This window comes from Hemiscyllium ocellatum, chromosome 13, assembly GCF_020745735.1.
Source record: "Hemiscyllium ocellatum isolate sHemOce1 chromosome 13, sHemOce1.pat.X.cur, whole genome shotgun sequence".
Taxonomy (NCBI): domain Eukaryota; kingdom Metazoa; phylum Chordata; class Chondrichthyes; order Orectolobiformes; family Hemiscylliidae; genus Hemiscyllium; species Hemiscyllium ocellatum.
The window spans coordinates 65,431,090-65,447,730 of NC_083413.1; the positions used below are offsets into that span (position 1 = coordinate 65,431,090).

General features: G+C 39.1%; 2 protein-coding genes across 2 annotated transcripts in view; one reads left to right on the forward strand and one right to left on the reverse strand.

Moving 5' to 3' along the window:
* gigyf2 (GRB10 interacting GYF protein 2) overlaps window positions 1–16,641 on the forward strand; it is a 220,117-nt gene that overhangs the window by 116,441 nt on the left and 87,035 nt on the right. The window contains exon 8 of the mRNA XM_060834883.1: window positions 402–485. Coding sequence (XP_060690866.1) covers window positions 402–485 — 84 coding nt within the window. The remainder of the gene's footprint in view (window positions 1–401; window positions 486–16,641) is intronic.
* kcnj13 (potassium inwardly rectifying channel subfamily J member 13) lies at window positions 14,389–16,125 on the reverse strand. The gene is made up of 2 exons (XM_060834367.1): window positions 15,654–16,125; window positions 14,389–15,005 (listed from the first exon to the last, which is right to left on the reverse strand). The coding sequence occupies exons 1-2, from the start codon at window positions 16,123–16,125 to the stop codon at window positions 14,389–14,391; spliced, it is 1,089 nt and encodes a 362-aa protein (XP_060690350.1).

The window sequence follows — 16,641 nt, forward strand, 5'->3', positions numbered from 1 at the left end:
GGGAAAGATTTAAAACAGACCTAAGGGGCAACTTTTTCATGCAGAGGATAGTGCGTGTGTGGAATAAACTGCCAGAGAAAGTGGTGGATGCTGGTAGTATTACAACATTTAAAAGGCATCTGGATGGGTATATGAATAGTAAGGATTTAGAGGGATATGGGCCAAATATTGGCAAAACAGCCTTGATTAAATTATGATATCTGGTTGGCATGAGTGAATTGGACCAGAGTTTCTGTTTCTGTGCTGTGTATCTCTGATTCAATGCTTTCAGTGCTGTATGGTCTTTTTGGAGTAGTCATACTGTACATATCTCACTTATTTAGCAGTAAAACCATACATTACTCCAGAAAATAAAGTTAAGGTCATCAGTTAAGTTCTCTACCCTTTTTATTTGTTTTAAGGTTCAAGTCATCCTAAGGACCAACATTCCAACTTGGGTGCTCCAAATGATTTCCTCTCATCCTCTGGGTTTCTTTCAAAATCAGGTATGCTAAGCATTAATGTGTGAAAGGAATTGACTAATATTTACTGCTATAGATATTAAAACAAATGTTTTACCAAATAACTTAAAGCTTTTGCAGTTCAAGAACTGTATTTTTTGGGAAGCTGGAAACTTGTCAGCATACGCTCATGCTTACTAACAAAGTCTTTTGCTCGGGTTCCAAAGACGTCGGGTTTCAATGAAACTTACCAATAAGTTGCTCTAAAAGACTGTATGTAGATTGGACAAATCAATTTTGTAAGAATGCCATAAAGGACGAAATTCTGGAATGTATATCAGGTGGTTTTTTGGATGAATAGTTTGAGGAACAGTAGGAGTAGGCAATTTAGTCCCTCAAACCTGCTGCACCATTTAATGTGGTATGGCTGAGCTCAATTGCACTTTCCTGTCTGTTCCTCATGATCTTTTAACCTGTTACGAAATAAAAATTTATCACCTTAAATTTAGTCTCCCAGAATTGGCCACATTCTGAAGTAGTGAATTCCACAGATTCATCACCCTTTGAGCAGCACGGTAGCTCAGTGGTTGGCACTGCTGCCTTGCAACACCAGGGACCCGGATTCTGTTTCACCCCTGTAGATTAGGTGGGTCAGCCATAGGAGATGCAGGGTTCCAGGCACAAGGTTTTTTTTGGGGTGGGGGGGAGGGGGTGGTGGTGTTGGTGGCGGGTGGGATGCTCTTCAATGGTTGATGTGAACTTGTTGGGCTGAATGGCTTGCTTCTGCACTGTAAGGATTCTATGATTAGAGAGAAGTAATTCTTCCACTTGGAGCCAACTAGAGAATAGGTTATCCTAGACTGGGTATCGTGGAATAGGAAAGGAATAGTTGGCACTCTAGCTGTGTGAGGTCTCTTGGGGAAGAGTAACATCCTAGAATTCTCTAAAAAGATGGAGTGTGTCAAAAATGATTCTGAGATTAGGGTCCTGAGTGTAAATAAAGGAAGCCGAGACGGAATGAGGCACGAACTGTCTATGATAAATTGGAGAGTGCTGCATAAAAAAAATTGATGCTGGAAAGGTAATAAACATTTTGAGAATGCCTGGATGAACTGCAACAATTATTAATTTCTGCTGGCACAAAATGGCTAATGAGGAATCAGGGACGGTATTAGATTCAAGGAAGGTCATATAAATTGGCTAATAAAAGCAGCAGACCTGATGCTGCGGGCGCAGTAAGCAAAAGAGCACAGTGATTGAGGAGGGAAATAGAGTAAGACTGCAGGGAACATGTTAAATGATTGTGACAGCTTCTAAATGTATGATAATAGGAAAAGATTGGTATAATCAGAAACAGGGGAAGTTACAATGGGAAGCAAGGAGATGGCAGACCATACTTGTTTTGGTTTTGCCTTCGCGAAGGTGGGGACAAATAATGTTCGAAAATGTGAGGAAAAACACAAGGTCGAGTGAGAGGGAGGATCTTTAGGAAATCAGTAGTAGGGAATTGGTATTGGGATAATTGAATTAAAATCAAATAATTCTAAGGACCTGATAATCTACTTGCCAGAGTATCTGGGGAAATGGCATTGGATCCTGTACACTCTCGAGCAGTTCCTTGGGATTAGAAGGTAGCTAATGTAACCTTGCTATTTTAAAAGGATGTAGAGAAAATAAGAAATTTGTAGTCTGGTTAGCTTGACAGTAGTGTCAGGAAAATTTGAAAGAGTTAGAGTTAAATAGCAAACCACTTGGAAAACGGTGACAGGATGGGACAGAGTCAGCATGAATTCATGCTTAACAAATCCACTGGAATATTTTAAGGCGTAACTAGTAGAGCAGGAGCCAGCACTTGTAGTTTTCTTGGATTTTTAAAAGGCTTTTGATAAGGCTTCATTTAAAGGACGTGGGATTGGGGGTAGTGTATTCAATGGATAGAGAGCTGTTGGCAGACAAAATGTAAGAGTAGGAATAGTTTTCCAATGTGGTAGCTAGTGACTCATGGGGTACTGCAGGGACCAGTTCTTGGACCCCCAGCTATTCACATTAAATAGTAATATGTACATATTCACAGGAATAACTCCGAAGTTTGCAGATTGCATAAAGCTGGGTGGGGGTGTGAACTTTAACAGTGCTTTGGGCAAGTTGAATGAGTGGGCAGTTGCACAGCAGATGAAGTATAATGCAGATAATTAAGATTATTTATTTAAGGAACAAAAATAGCAAGTTGGATTATTACCTGAAAGCCAATTGTTTGGGAAAAGTGGAGGAACAACAAAACCTGAGTCCTCGAACTAGTTGCTGATATTAAGCATGCAAGTACTGCAGCCAGTGAAGAAGGGCAATGGCATCTTGGCCTTCATGGCAAGAGGATTTGAGTACAGGATTATGGTTGTCTTACTTCTACTGTACAGGGTCTTAGTGAGATCATACCTGGAGTACAATGTGCAGTTTTGGTCTCCTTGACTCAGGAAGGATTGTTCTAGCTTTGGAGAGAGCACAACAAAGGGTTACTAGACTGATTCCTGGGATGGCTAGGCAAAATTGAGGACTGCAGATGCTGGAAATCAGAGTCTAGACTAGAATGGTGCTGGAAAAGCACAGTAGGTCAGGCAGCATCCGAGGAACAGGAAAATCAATGTTTTGGGCAAAAGCCCTTCATCAGAAATGGAGCCCTCCATTTCTGATGAAGGGCTTTTGCCTGACTCATTGATTTTTCTGCTCGGATGCTGCTTGACCTGCTGTGCTTTTCCAGCACCACTCTAATCTAGACTCTGTTTCCTGGGATGGCAAGATTGATGTACAAAGAGAGATGGGATCAGTTAGGACAATATTTACTAGAGGTTGGAAGAGGGGTTTTTCATAAGTCTATAAAATTCCAACTGGTCTAGACAGTAATGTAGGAAGGATGTTCCTAATGACTGAGAGTCCAGAACTAGAAGTCTTAGTCTCCTAGAATGTAATTTAAAACTGAGCTGAGGATAAATTTCTTCCATCAGAATGTAGTGAGCCTGTGGAATTCTGTGCCACAGAAAAGGATTGAGGCCAAAGCATTGAATGTTTTCAAGAAGTTAGATACAGTTCTTAGGGTATGGGGTAAAAATGGGCATAGGGTTCTGAGTTGGATGATCAGTTGCAATCATAGTGAATTGTGGAGCAGGTTTGAAGGGCTGAATAGCTCCTCCAATTTTTGAAGTTTCTATAGATATAAGTGTTGTAACATTTACTCGTGCAGAAAATAACAGAACCGAATTATACTGTAGGCTTAAAAGCAACATATTTGGCAGAACCCTAATATTCAGTCTCCTGTTAGTTTGTATTAATGTTTTGATTTTTTTTGTTTGTTTCACATTTCATTCTTCTTACTTTGGCACGTTGCAATGTTACAGGACATTTTAGTTTTTGTATTCTAATTCAGACACTATAATGGTGGGAATAATTTAAAAATAATTTTATTAAGTTCTTTCAAAACGCAGCAGTACATGCAATATGCACTAATTTGCTACTGTGGATTTCTTGCTGCTAACAATTAATTGATTAAAAGCTGAAGCAAGCAAACTACCAATAATCCCCCAGGTGCGTTAACCTTGCTGATTGTCATTCTCCTATGCCTGAGTTACTCCTTCCCTATAGTTACAAAATCAGTGTTTTTTAAACACTAATTTTTATATCATGATTCTAGGCAAGGACAGACACTGTAATGACAGCATGTTATAGTCCAATAATATTTATTTTAGAGCAATATATCTTTCACATAATGATCCCTTTGTTTTACAAAGTGTGCCCTGGTGCTATCAAAGGGGTGGTTTCAGCTGGTTGGCATTCTAAGAGTTTGTGACTTATCTAAAGTTAAAACTTGCAAATTCTCGGTCTTAACTCCAGTTCAAAATGGGTGTTTGATCTTTGAACGTTATGGCTTTGTTCGATTTGATAACATTTCGTGAAAGTAAATTATAACAAACAGGACTATCCTTGGCACTCTAAGCATTTTGTAAATCTATTCAATCTTTAGCATGTAATAGAACTTTAATAAAACCATTTGTGTTACATTGTTTCCACTGGATTATGGTTTTATTTTTAAGTTCACAAAGGCATTTTCAAAGTTCCAACGTTTATTCCTGTCAGGGCTCTGACGCTTTTTTTTTTGTAGAAGTTTTTTTGCTTTTGCTTGGCTTCATCGCATCAGGCCAATCTATAAGAGTGCGACGATAATCAATGACTTTTTGACTCGATTCTGAGAGTGTCTATTTGCTCATATGAATTAGCAGTATTCTAAAAGATGTGTTCTTATTGAATGCTTACTATGGTCAACAGCTAGAGAATGTTCTCCCCAATCTGCTGTGCACTATACTCCTAACAAGAATCATCTATTATCATGTAAGTTGAACAAACAAATAAAAGATGGACTTAAACTCCAGTTCTTCCACCTCTGTCAATAAGAAATTGTATCTGCACATTAATACTACTATCCCAATGTAATTCCCATACACGGTGTTCTTGGACTTTGGTGTAATCTTCTGAAAAGTTGAAGAGAGTGAGTTTTGCTCTAAAGATCTTTGATCATCTCCCCTGGGTCATTCTGATCTTTCAGGTAGTGACCGGTCTGTGGTAAGACGCAATTATTTTAAAAGGCTTTTATTTTTCTCATGGCAATGTTTTCATCTTTGCCCATCAGTTTATCTATGTTATCGATGCCTTTTAGTAGAATGTACATTAAATCAAGCTGAGAGATGTGCTGTTGAACTGAGACTTAGGGATTTTCATTTCCAAATCCCCATTTATTGGTGTGATTTTCTTGCATCTATCTCTTCTTTAAATCACCTGTTCATTTTTGTTCATCAATTTATTTTGCATCCTTTCATGCACACACCCTGGAGGATCAGTACTGTCCAAGAAAATATTCCCGCATCTTTAAAACATGAATGAAATATTTCCACTGGATTCCATGCATTACAAGCTCACATGCTGAAAACAGCTGCCTAAAATCTAGAACTGCCCCAAAACTAGGCATTTTCAGAATGTGCCAGAGGTCTCTTAATCCTCATTTAGCAAATTAAAATTAATTTGTGTTGATAATTCGAATTGGTACTGCATTTAACTGTTTCAAATTTGCCTGCAATTCGATGCAGGTAACCCTTGACCTCATTTGAACCAGATGGGTCCAAATCACCCATAATTTGCAAGGTCACATTCAAATTTGGACACAGCCTCAGTCCTGAGGCTACTATCTTGAGAGGTTGTACCTGTAAGATGTTTCATTTATTGATTATTTGCTTTAATAAAACCATTCGTTTCACCTGACATTTCATCATTTCACCATTATCTGAAATTTAAATAGCAATGTTGTTGGGCCAAGGGTCTTAAGTGTTTCTTCTCAAAATAAGTTTTTAGATAGTGGAGAAACAACTAGACTGCTTTTCAGTGTTTTAATTTTTTAAATGAAAACTTGGTTGATTCTTTCGTAGGTCTTGAAATATCCAGTCATTTGATTAGATTCGATTACCTAAAGTGTGTAAACAGGCCATTTGGCCCAACAATTCCACACCAACCCTCCAAAGAGTAATCCACCCAGACCAAATTCCCCCTGACTAATGCACCTAAAACTATGGGCAATTTGCCATGGCCAGTCCACATGACCTGCATATCTTTTTGATTGTGGGAGGAAACCGGAGCAGCTGGAGGAAACCCATGCAGAAACGGGGCGAATGTGCAAACTTACGACAGACAGTCGTCAGAGGCTGGAATCGAACCCAAATCCCTGATGCTCTGAGGCTGCAGAGCCACCATGTTGCCCTAAGAATCTATCAATTCTTATATCAAACATGATGCCCAAACTAGATGGTGAAACAGGGACTTTTTAAGTAGGTGCCATTTGTGTTTACAACTAGTTAGTGGCATCTTCTACATCTGCTTCTTGAGCATTTTGTCTGTCAGAGCTCAACAAATATCCTGAACGGTTACAGCAAAGTCTTTGTTGCAAAGTCTTTAGTCCAAATCATCAACATGCTGTGACACTTGTCGTCTGCAGATCACTTCTTAAAGGCTGAAAGCTGTTGAATCTTTTGCTTTTAGTATTCATGCAATGATGATTTCCAGAGACGCTTGTGTCTTTAAGGAATGTTCAACGAATCCATCATTGATTTTTTTCAAGAGTACAGATTATTTTCTCCAGAGAGAGCTTAATTTGATATATTGTGCATTATTAAATTTTGCACTCGGCTGTAGGAAGGATATTATTTAAATTCAGAGAGGTCAGAGAAGATTTATCAGGCTGTTGCCAGGTCTGGAGGTCTTAAGTTATAAGGAGATGTTGGATAGGCTGAGACTTTATTTCATTGGAGCATAAGGTGAGGGATGATCTTAGTGGTTTATATAATAATGAAGGACATAGATAAGTGAATAGCAAAGGTCTTTTCCTAGGGTCGGGGAGTTCAGAACTAGGGTGTATAATTTTAATGTGAGAAGGGAAAGGTTTAAACAAGACCTGAGGGGCCACTTTTCTCAGAGGGTGGTTTGTAAGTGGAATAAACTGTCAGTAGGAATAGTAGATGCAGGTACAGTTACAACATTTAAAAGAACGTGAATAGGGCAAGGTTAGAGCGATATGGACCAAATACATGCAAGACAATGAGCTTAGTTTGGGAAATTTGGTCAGCACGGAAGTGTTGGATCAAATGGACTGTTTCTGTGCTGTATGACTCTATAAGTTATATGGTGAATTGTGGAGGCTGTAGGAAAAGGAACCAATATTGGAAAGGGTTAATTTCTTTCCTGGTTTTCAAGTGAGTGGAGCAAATCTTTATCAGATGCACATAGTTGCATCACTCTACATAACATTTTCCCTGCTTGGACATTCATCCAGTATCATTTTAAACTGCCTTCAAAAATCTTGATGTGGAGGTGCTGGTGTTGGACTAGGGTGGAGAAAGTCAAAAATCACAACAGTGGTTTGTAGTTCAACAGGTTTCAAATAAACCAGTGCCATGTGATTTTTTTTTTTGCCTGTTCACAAAGTTTTTTTTAACCTAAGCTTGCAAAAGTTTTAAGTTTGTAGGAATTGAAAACAGTAAAAAGGAATTATTGTTGATTTGAAACAAAGCATTCTTATCAGACAAGATAGTACTTTGGATTAAGTTCACCTGCTTAAACATCCTTTTTCTTAAGAGTTTTACTTTAGATTTTCTTTGATATATCCAAAACCATTAAATAAATCAGCTCCAATATCTCAAATTCTAATTAATGAGTAAGCATTTAAAATGTAAAACGCTCAGTTTTACATTTGAATAACTTATGTGGAGGTCTTTAGATCTAGACTTATATAGAAATAATAATCAGCATTTCACAAAGCACAATGGAAGTCTAGTTTTTGCAACCTGACAGGTTAGTTAATCATATTTCCAATTTATGTCCACCTAATACTTATTAACAAGATAGATCAGAGAAGCATAAGCTTTAAAATGAAAAGATAAATTGTCACTTTTATTCTTTCTTCCGGCACCATTAAAATGGATTGATAAGATTGATAAAAGTTAACTTTCACAGTTTAAATAAAACCTTCACTATTCGTACACCAAAGAGTTAAGGGGCAAAGCTACCCAAGCTCAAGTCTGAAGCATCCATACCAGCCTCTGAACGGACTGCAATGTTAGTTCCTTAATAGTAGACAGGGGGCACAACCTTTGCCATATATCCATTCATTTATCCTTTTTCTCCACAAAACCAATTTGCAGTTTCTAATGTTTGCTGCTCAACCTTGTTTGGAAGTGTAGTCCACAAGACCTGCCTTTTCTTTTCTGTAAAGAAAAAGTACAATAGCAGTTTTTGTTTAAACTCAGTAGAATTTAAGCCAGTGTTGTTGAAAGTTCCACTTGGATTTCTGCCAGACTGGCTGAAACTCATCGTATGTAAAACAAACTCTACAGCTGCAAAGCTAAATTTTCAACTTGTGACAACGGATTAACTTGTGCTTCTAACATTGAAACAATTCAAAGTTTAACTACTTTTAAATCTGTAGAAAAGGATGTTCATTCTTTAAGACAAACTTTCATTCATACTTCAGAGAAAACAAAACCAAAATTCATTTACTTTCCCCTTAAAATAAGAATGTCACTCAGCTCTTTACATTTTTTTTAACTTCTCAGATGTGAATTGGTTAGATGTTTATGCTAGTCTGACACATCTCTTATCTTTTTATCTGACTGTCCTTCAATAGGATGTGTCTCTGCATAATTCAGTGGTTGGTTCCATCTGCTGGGGATTTCTAACAGGGATATTGAAGATTTACCTTCTTTGTGCAGATCTCGTGTTCCACAGCTTGTTGATTCTTTTTATCCTCTTTCCATAAAACTAGAGCAGTCTAAGTAAACATTTCATTCCTTGTATCCTTGTCCTGAAACCTTCAATTTTCCAAATACCCTTGACTTTGTTAGTATGGTGTTCTTCTGTCAATCATAGAGAACTGATTGATAGGATAGGATTGTGAGCATACTGGACACTGTTTTATGCATTAAGTAACTACCTTTGTTTCATAGAACATAGAACATAGAAGGATACAGCGCAGTACAGGCCCTTCGGCCCTCGATGTTGCGCCGACCGAATCCTACCTAACCTATACTAGCCCAATAACTTCCAAATGCCTATCCAATGCCCGCTTAAATGACCATAAAGAAGGAGAGTTCACCACTGATACGGGCAGGGCATTCCATGAACACTCAACCCGCTGTGTGAAGAATCTACCCCTGACATCTGTCCTATACCTACCACCCCTTAATTTAAAGCTATGTCCCCTAGTAACACCTGACTCCATTAGCGGTAAAAGGTTCTTAGTATCTACCCTATCTAAACCCCTAATCATCTTATACACTTCTATCAGATCTCCCCTAAACCTTCTCTTCTCCAATGAGAACAGCCCCAAGTGCCTCAGCCTTTCCTCGTAAGATTTTCCTACCATTCCAGGCAACATCCTGGTAAACCTCCTCTGCACTCGTTCTAAAGCTTCCACATCCTTCCTATAGTATGGCGACCAAAACTGCACACAATACTCCAGATGAGGCCTCACCAGAGTCTTATACAACTGCAACATGACCTCAGGACTCCGGAACTCAATTCCTCTGCCAATAAAGCCCAGTACACCATATGCCTTCCTCACAGCACTATTTACCTGGGTGGCAACTTTCAGAGATCTGTGTACATAGACACCAAGATCCCTCTGCTCATCCACACTACCAAGTAGCCTACCATTAGCCCAGTAATCCATCATCTTGTTATTCCTACCAAAGTGAACGACTTCGCACTTAGCTACATTGAATTCCATTTGCCACATTTCCGCCCAGCTCTGCAACTTATCTATATCCCGCTGTAACCTACCACTTCCTTCCTCACTATCCACAACTCCACCGACTTTTGTGTCATCCGCAAACTTGCTTACCCAGCTTTCAAGTCCTTCCTCTAGATCATTTATAAATATAACAAAAAGCAACGGTCCCAAAACAGATCCTTGTGGTACACCGCTAGTAACTGCGCTCCAAGATGAACATAATCCATCAACTACTACCCTCTGTCTCCTTCCAGCCAGCCAATTCCTAATCCAAACCTCTAATGTATCCTCAATGCCATACCTCCGAAGTTTTAGCATTAGCCTACCATGGGGAACCTTATCGAACGCCTTACTAAAATCCATATACACAACATCTACTGCTTTACCCTCATCCACTTCCTTAGTCACCTTCTCAAAGAACTCAATAAGGTTTGTGAGGCACGACCTGCCCTTCACAAAACCATGCTGGCTATCCCTGATCACGTTATTCCTACCCAGATGTTCATAAATCTTATCCCTTACCATTCTCTCTAAGACTTTGCCCACCACTGAAGTCAGACTCACTGGCCTATAGTTACTAGGGCTATCCCTACTCCCTTTCTTGAACAATGGGACCACATTCGCTATCCTCCAGTCCTCTGGTACTATTCCCGTAGACAATGACGACATAAAAATCCAGGCCAATGGCTCTGCTATCTCCTCCCTAGCTTCCCATAGGATCCTGGGGTAAATGCCATCAGGCCCAGGAGACTTATCTATATTCATCCTTTCCAATATTCCCAAAACCTCCTCCCTGCATATTTCCAGGGCATCCATTCTAATTATTTGTGATTCCATATTCACATCAGCAACAGTGTCCTGTTCCTGAGTGAATACTGATGAAAAGTACTGATTTAATGTCTCTCCAATCTCCTCCGCCTCCACACACAACTTCCCACTACTATCCTTGACTGGACCGATACCTACCCTAGTCATCCTTTTATTCTTGACATACCTATAGAAAGCCTTTGGGTTTTCCCTAATCCTACCAGCTAAAGACTTTTCATGTCCCCTTCTCGCTTCTCTTAGCTCCCTCTTTAGCTCCTTCCTGGCTACCTTATAACTCTCAATCGCCCCAACTGAACCTTCACGCCTCATCTTTACATATGCCGCCTTCTTCCCTTTCACAAGGGACTCCAATTCCTTACTAAACCACGGCTGCCTCACAAGGCCCTTTACACCATGCCTGACTGGTACATACCTATCGAGGACACGCAGTAGCTGCTCCTTGAACAATCCCCACATCTCATTAGTGTTCTTCTCTTGAAGCCTGTTTTTCCAATCCACACATCCTCAGTCATGCCTCACTGCATCATAATTTCCCTGCCCCCAGCTATAGCTCTTGCCCTGCGGCACACGATTATCCCTCTCCATCACTAAAGTAAAAGTCACCGAGTTGTGGTCACTGTCCCCGAAGTGCTCACCTACCTCCAAGTCTAACACCTGGCCTGGTTCATTACCTAGAACCAAATCCAATATAGCCTCCCCTCTTGTTGGCCTGTCGACATATTGTGTCAGGAAACCCTCCTGCACACATTGTACAAACACCGACCCATCTAATGAACTCGAGCTATAGCTCTCCCAGTCAATATCTGGGAAGTTAAAGTCCCCCATAACAACCACCCTGCTACCTTCACTCTTTTCCTGAATCATCCTCGCAATATTATCCTCTACTTCTTTAGGACTATTAGGAGGCCTGTAGAAAACACCTAACAGGGTGACCTCACCTTTCCTATTTCTAACCTCAGCCCAAACTACCTCAGATGGCAAGTCCTCTTCCATCGTCCATTCCACTGCTGTGATACTGTCTTTGACAAGTAATGCCACGCCTCCCCCTTTTTTACCCCCATGTCTGATCCTACTAAAACATTTGAACCCTGGAACGTGCAATAGACATTCTTGTCCCTGTTCTACCCACGTCTCTGTACTGGCCACAACATCGAAGTCCCAGGTACCAACCCACGCTGCAAGTTCACCTACCTTATTCCTTCTGGCATTGAAGTATACACACTTCAATCCACCTTTCTGGTTACAGGCACCCTCCTTAGAGATCGCTGCATTATTCCTAACCTCCCTACACTCAAGGTCCTGTACCCTAAAGCTACAGTCCTGGTTCCCATGCCCCCGCGGAGTTAGTTTAAACCCTCCCAAAGAGCACTAGCAAACCTCCCCCCAAGGATACTGGTGCCCCTCAGGTTCAGGTGTAGCCCATCCTTTTTATAGAGGTCCCACCTTCCCCAGAAAGGACCCCAGTTGTCCAGAAACCGGAATCCCTCCCTCCTGCACCATCCCTGTAGCCACGCATTTAACTGCTCTCCCTATTCCTCGACTCTCTATCACGTGGCACGGGTAACAAACCAGAGACTACAACTCTGTTTGTTCTAACTCGGAGCTTCCAACCTAGCTCCCTGAAAGCCTGTCTGACATCCTCACCCTTCTTCCTACCTATATCGTTGGTGCCAACGTGGACCACGATCTGGGGCTGCTCCCCCTCCCCCTTAAGGACCCGGAAAACACGATCAGCGACATCACGTACCCTTGCACCTGGGAGGCAACATACCAAACGTTACATGATCTATCGTATTTATTGCACCTGAGTGGACACAGACTCCAAATGAGTGTGGCTGAATTTCCCAGGCCACCACCTCCCTGCTGGTATGGATCTAACTCTGGCAAATGTGTTTTCATGCTGATAATAGTTCATAAAATATTTGGATTTTCTAGAAATAAGAGATGGTTAGGTAGGATGCTTACCATTAATTACCATTCTTTAGCCATATATAATAATTTTTAATTCAGTCAGGAGTTATTTTATTTCAAAAGGTATACAAAGCTTGAGGCATCCAAATTACTGTGACAAACCAGCTTTAATAATTGCAAAATAAAAACTGAAAAGTTTCAAGTTGTATTTGTCCTCTTTCGACCAAACCACAGTAATTTGATTTCAGCAGTAGGAAATAAAAAAGTCAACCACTCTTCTTTTTGTTTGGGACCTGAATATTGTGCTCAGTTTATATTTTGCACTTTTATTCAATTACCAGAATGTTTAGCTTTGACAGAATTAATCTTTTGAAGTTATTGCATATGAAATATCAGGTTTTGAGGAATTTAGATGCTAGTGAATTGATGGTAGTTTGCCATGTTTAGAAAGAAATTTCTTTTAATTTGTGCAGTGATTAATCTTAATGCCTCTGCTCACTGGTAGGAATGTTTATGCACGTGGAGAGAGATGATACATCAAGATATTGAATTATTTTTCTATTTTTGAAATCTGTGTCAACATCAGTTACACCCTAACCAGGTACACAAAAAGCTGCATTCAGATTAAAAGACGCTACCGGGAAAAGTCAAAAGAATTGAATTGAAGTGTGTAGCTTCAGTTGCAGGGCAAACGGCCATCGATAAACTTTGGACTGCCATTTGAGATTCTGTAACTTTCAACCCTTTCCTGTAACTCATCAAAGCAAGCTATATTTCACTAGAGTTTTATTTCAATTCCCATGAACTTAGTACTTCATTGAAGATCTTTCTGCAGACGTAGGGATAGATTTGTATATTGAACTAATAATTTGATGCAATCTTAATGACATTATAGCAGAAGCTTTCATCTTTTTTATTTGAATCCCCAAACCCACATCCGCTAAATTCTGGACTGCATTTGACTAAAGATCTTGTGTGGAAGATGTTTACGTAACTATGCCACTAAATTTATTTACATTTCTATTTGAGCCTTGAACAGGCTAATGTTATTTTAAGTATTAACCGTTTAGTCAGAATATTGATGCCAAAAGAATAGTATGATGCTTACAATTTTTTAATCATCTTTATAATATAATTCAGCCCAATTTTCTGTTTTGGAAATTGAGCTGCAAAGTAATTACTCGTCTACCAGTTTAAACTTCTGTGTCAAAGGTAAAAGTCATTTGTAACTTTTAATTTAAGTACGAAACTTTTAAGGGATGAGATTCCGGCAAATGGTATTTTTCATTGTTAATGATTGTCTAGATATAGCTGTGGTTTATCATCAAAGTTTGAAGGCTTGACTTTTGCCTTTGTATCTTAAGATTTTCTTTGATATATCCAAAACCATTAAATAATACAGCTCCAAAATCTCAAATACTACATTATTCTGATTTCAGTAATTGTGTACCTTTATTGTAACATTTTTCTCGTACAGTTAAATTGCATTCATTAGCTGCCAATCATCTCAGCCCCCTCTCCACAGTCCAACATATGAGCTTGCCTAACAAATCTAAACTACATTGATCAAATAAATCTTGAAACTTGGTGGCAGGAATCATACAGGATGACTTGTATGTCAAGGTTGAGTTTTTGCAGTCTTTATACAAGGTACCATTTCCCGTTTAGATGATCATATATATATATATATATATATATACTATCTCTTTTGTCAGTAACTGTCCTGAAGCACCCAGATCCTTGATTATGTTTTGGTGTGATAATTTAAGGAGTGGATTTTGACAATAATTCCTCATTGTAGCTTTTAAAACTTTTTTATAGCTTTTCTTCAAACAATGGCAGCAATTTGACATTTGATATTCCAGGTGATAGCCTTTTGGACAAGTTAATGATTCAGACAGAACTATGTCTGAATAAGGTAGTGTCAGCATGATCACCGTTAATGCTGACAACAAAATCATTTTGTCTTGGTTTCTTTGGATTAAGTAGCATAGGAAGTCCAGAAACTGTCTTGTCAAAGTTCTCCATGGCAATTTTGTAGTATCCTTTGGAAGTGCAGCTTATTACAGGGGCAAACCGTTGATTGAGTTTGATTTCCTCTGGGGTATATGAGGTTCTCTTTTGACAAGACTCAGCTGTGCCTTCTTGTTCTGCTGATAAAATAATTACTATCTCATAGTAGGCTGGCATCTCTCCTTGAATCAGTGGATAAAGCGGACTATTTTGATTGATAGTGTGGCAGAACGTAAGTGGGAAGGCAAGATAAGGGCATTCGTTTGAGTTCATGTTGTCAATGTGGAAGTCGAGGCTTGTCTGGTGAAGGTGTTGGTTTTTATATTCTTGGTATAAAATAGCAGTTACTTTAACATGTGTTAATGGATTTTGCCGTACGTTGGCTACTCTAAACATCAGACAAAGCTCTCCTTCATGGTGTCCGACAGTAGCAAAGTAACTGAATTTAATTGCAGTTGTTCTTAGTTTTGGCCTGGAAATCTTTGCTACAAAGGCACCTGTAAAAATGAACTGTTGTAAGTAAAGTTGTGTGTAAAAACAAGCACAATTTTTAGCATTATACATTAATATATATAGTGTGTGTGTATATTTTTATATATGTGTGTGTGTGTGTGTGTGTTTATATATTAATAAAAACTAAAAAAGTATCAAACATGACCTCTGTCCTTCTACAAGCATTCCAATGAATAGTCTTAATATAAATTGAGCATGTAACCAATCATTAGCTTTCATATTATTTGCAAAAGTTCAGAAGACTACACTGTAAAGGTACAAAATTTTAGTAAGTTCTTAAATGTCGTTATTGCAATTCCACAAATTTTTAACCTGGTTTGATAGTTGTAGATAATTCACTTATCCAGGCTGTTTCAGAACCTAACGTGGAGTTTGCACGTTCTCCCCATGTCTGCGTGGGTTTCCTCCGGGTGCTCCGGTTTCCTCCCACAGTCCAAAGATGTGTGGGTCAGGTGAATTGGCCATGCTAAATTATCCGTAGTGTTAGGTAGGGGTAAGTGTAGGGGTATGGGTGGGTTGCGCTTCGGCGGGTCGGTGTGGACTTGTTCGGCCGAAGGGCCTGTTTCCACACTGTAAGTAATCTAATCTAATCTAAACAGTATTTATCATGAATTCTGTTAAAGAAAAATTACCTGTAATTAAAGCTTCCATCATAAGTCCCAATAACATTTGGACAGCAAGGAGAGCAATAGCTGCAGGACAGTCACCATCAGGGTACATGGTTCCATAACCAATTGTAAGCTGAGTTTCCAGTGAGAATGAGAAGGCTGCTGTAAAACTGTCGATATATTTCACACAGATGGTGTGGTTTTCTGGAGGATTGTTATGATCTGGCAAATCTAAATCTCCATTTGTATATGACAATAAATACCAAAAACAGGCAAAAAAGAGCCAATGAGTAATAAAAGCTCCTGAGAAAGTCAGTAACATCCAACGCCATTTCATTTCCATTAAAATTGGCCAGATATCTTTCAGGTATACAATGCTTTTTCTACTGAGGGTCTCTGTCTGTAGATTGCTGTGCCCATCCTTGGAGACGATCCTTTTGTACAATGAGGCTACAAGTGGTGCTGTGTCTTTTTCCTCATTGTCATTGAAAACCATGTCTGTTATTTTGCTTTCCTGAGTTAGCTGTAGAACATATTGTCAGAGCATTAATACTTGCAACCTGGTTTAATTGTCTCCTCATTATCTGTATTTATCTTTTTTAGCGATTACTCGTGTATTGTGGATTTGTAAGATTACTTATTTATCTATTAACTGATTAAGTAACCTTTTCATCATTTTTGTGCAAATGGTCCCATCCTAAAAGGTAGAGCTCATGCACTGTTCTAGTTTGTTGGGGTAGGGTATGGATTTGCAACTTGCTGGCATTCTCATTCTTTTAAAAAAAAATTGCATACTTCAGAATGGAAGCTAATTTATAAAAGAGCACTTAATTTTCTGCAATGCAATGTTGATGTGGATGTATTGCAATTGGCATGTGTTTAGATTAGGTATAATAATTTTTTTTCTGACCATTGTATATATTAGTTTTGGATTATATTGGCTTTTCAGAGAGCACACGAAAAGTGTGATAGTAATTCATAATTGGATATAGGATGTCAAGATTTAAATTAA

Bases quoted from the DNA above. Each gene is read 5' to 3' on its own strand.
- kcnj13 (XM_060834367.1), bottom strand. From the start codon at position 16,125: ATGGTTTTCAATGACAATGAGGAAAAAGACACAGCACCACTTGTAGCC. The intron at 15,006-15,653 runs GTAATTTTTCTT...TCATTTTTACAG, and splicing joins GATGGAAGCTTTAATTACAG to GTGCCTTTGTAGCAAAGATT.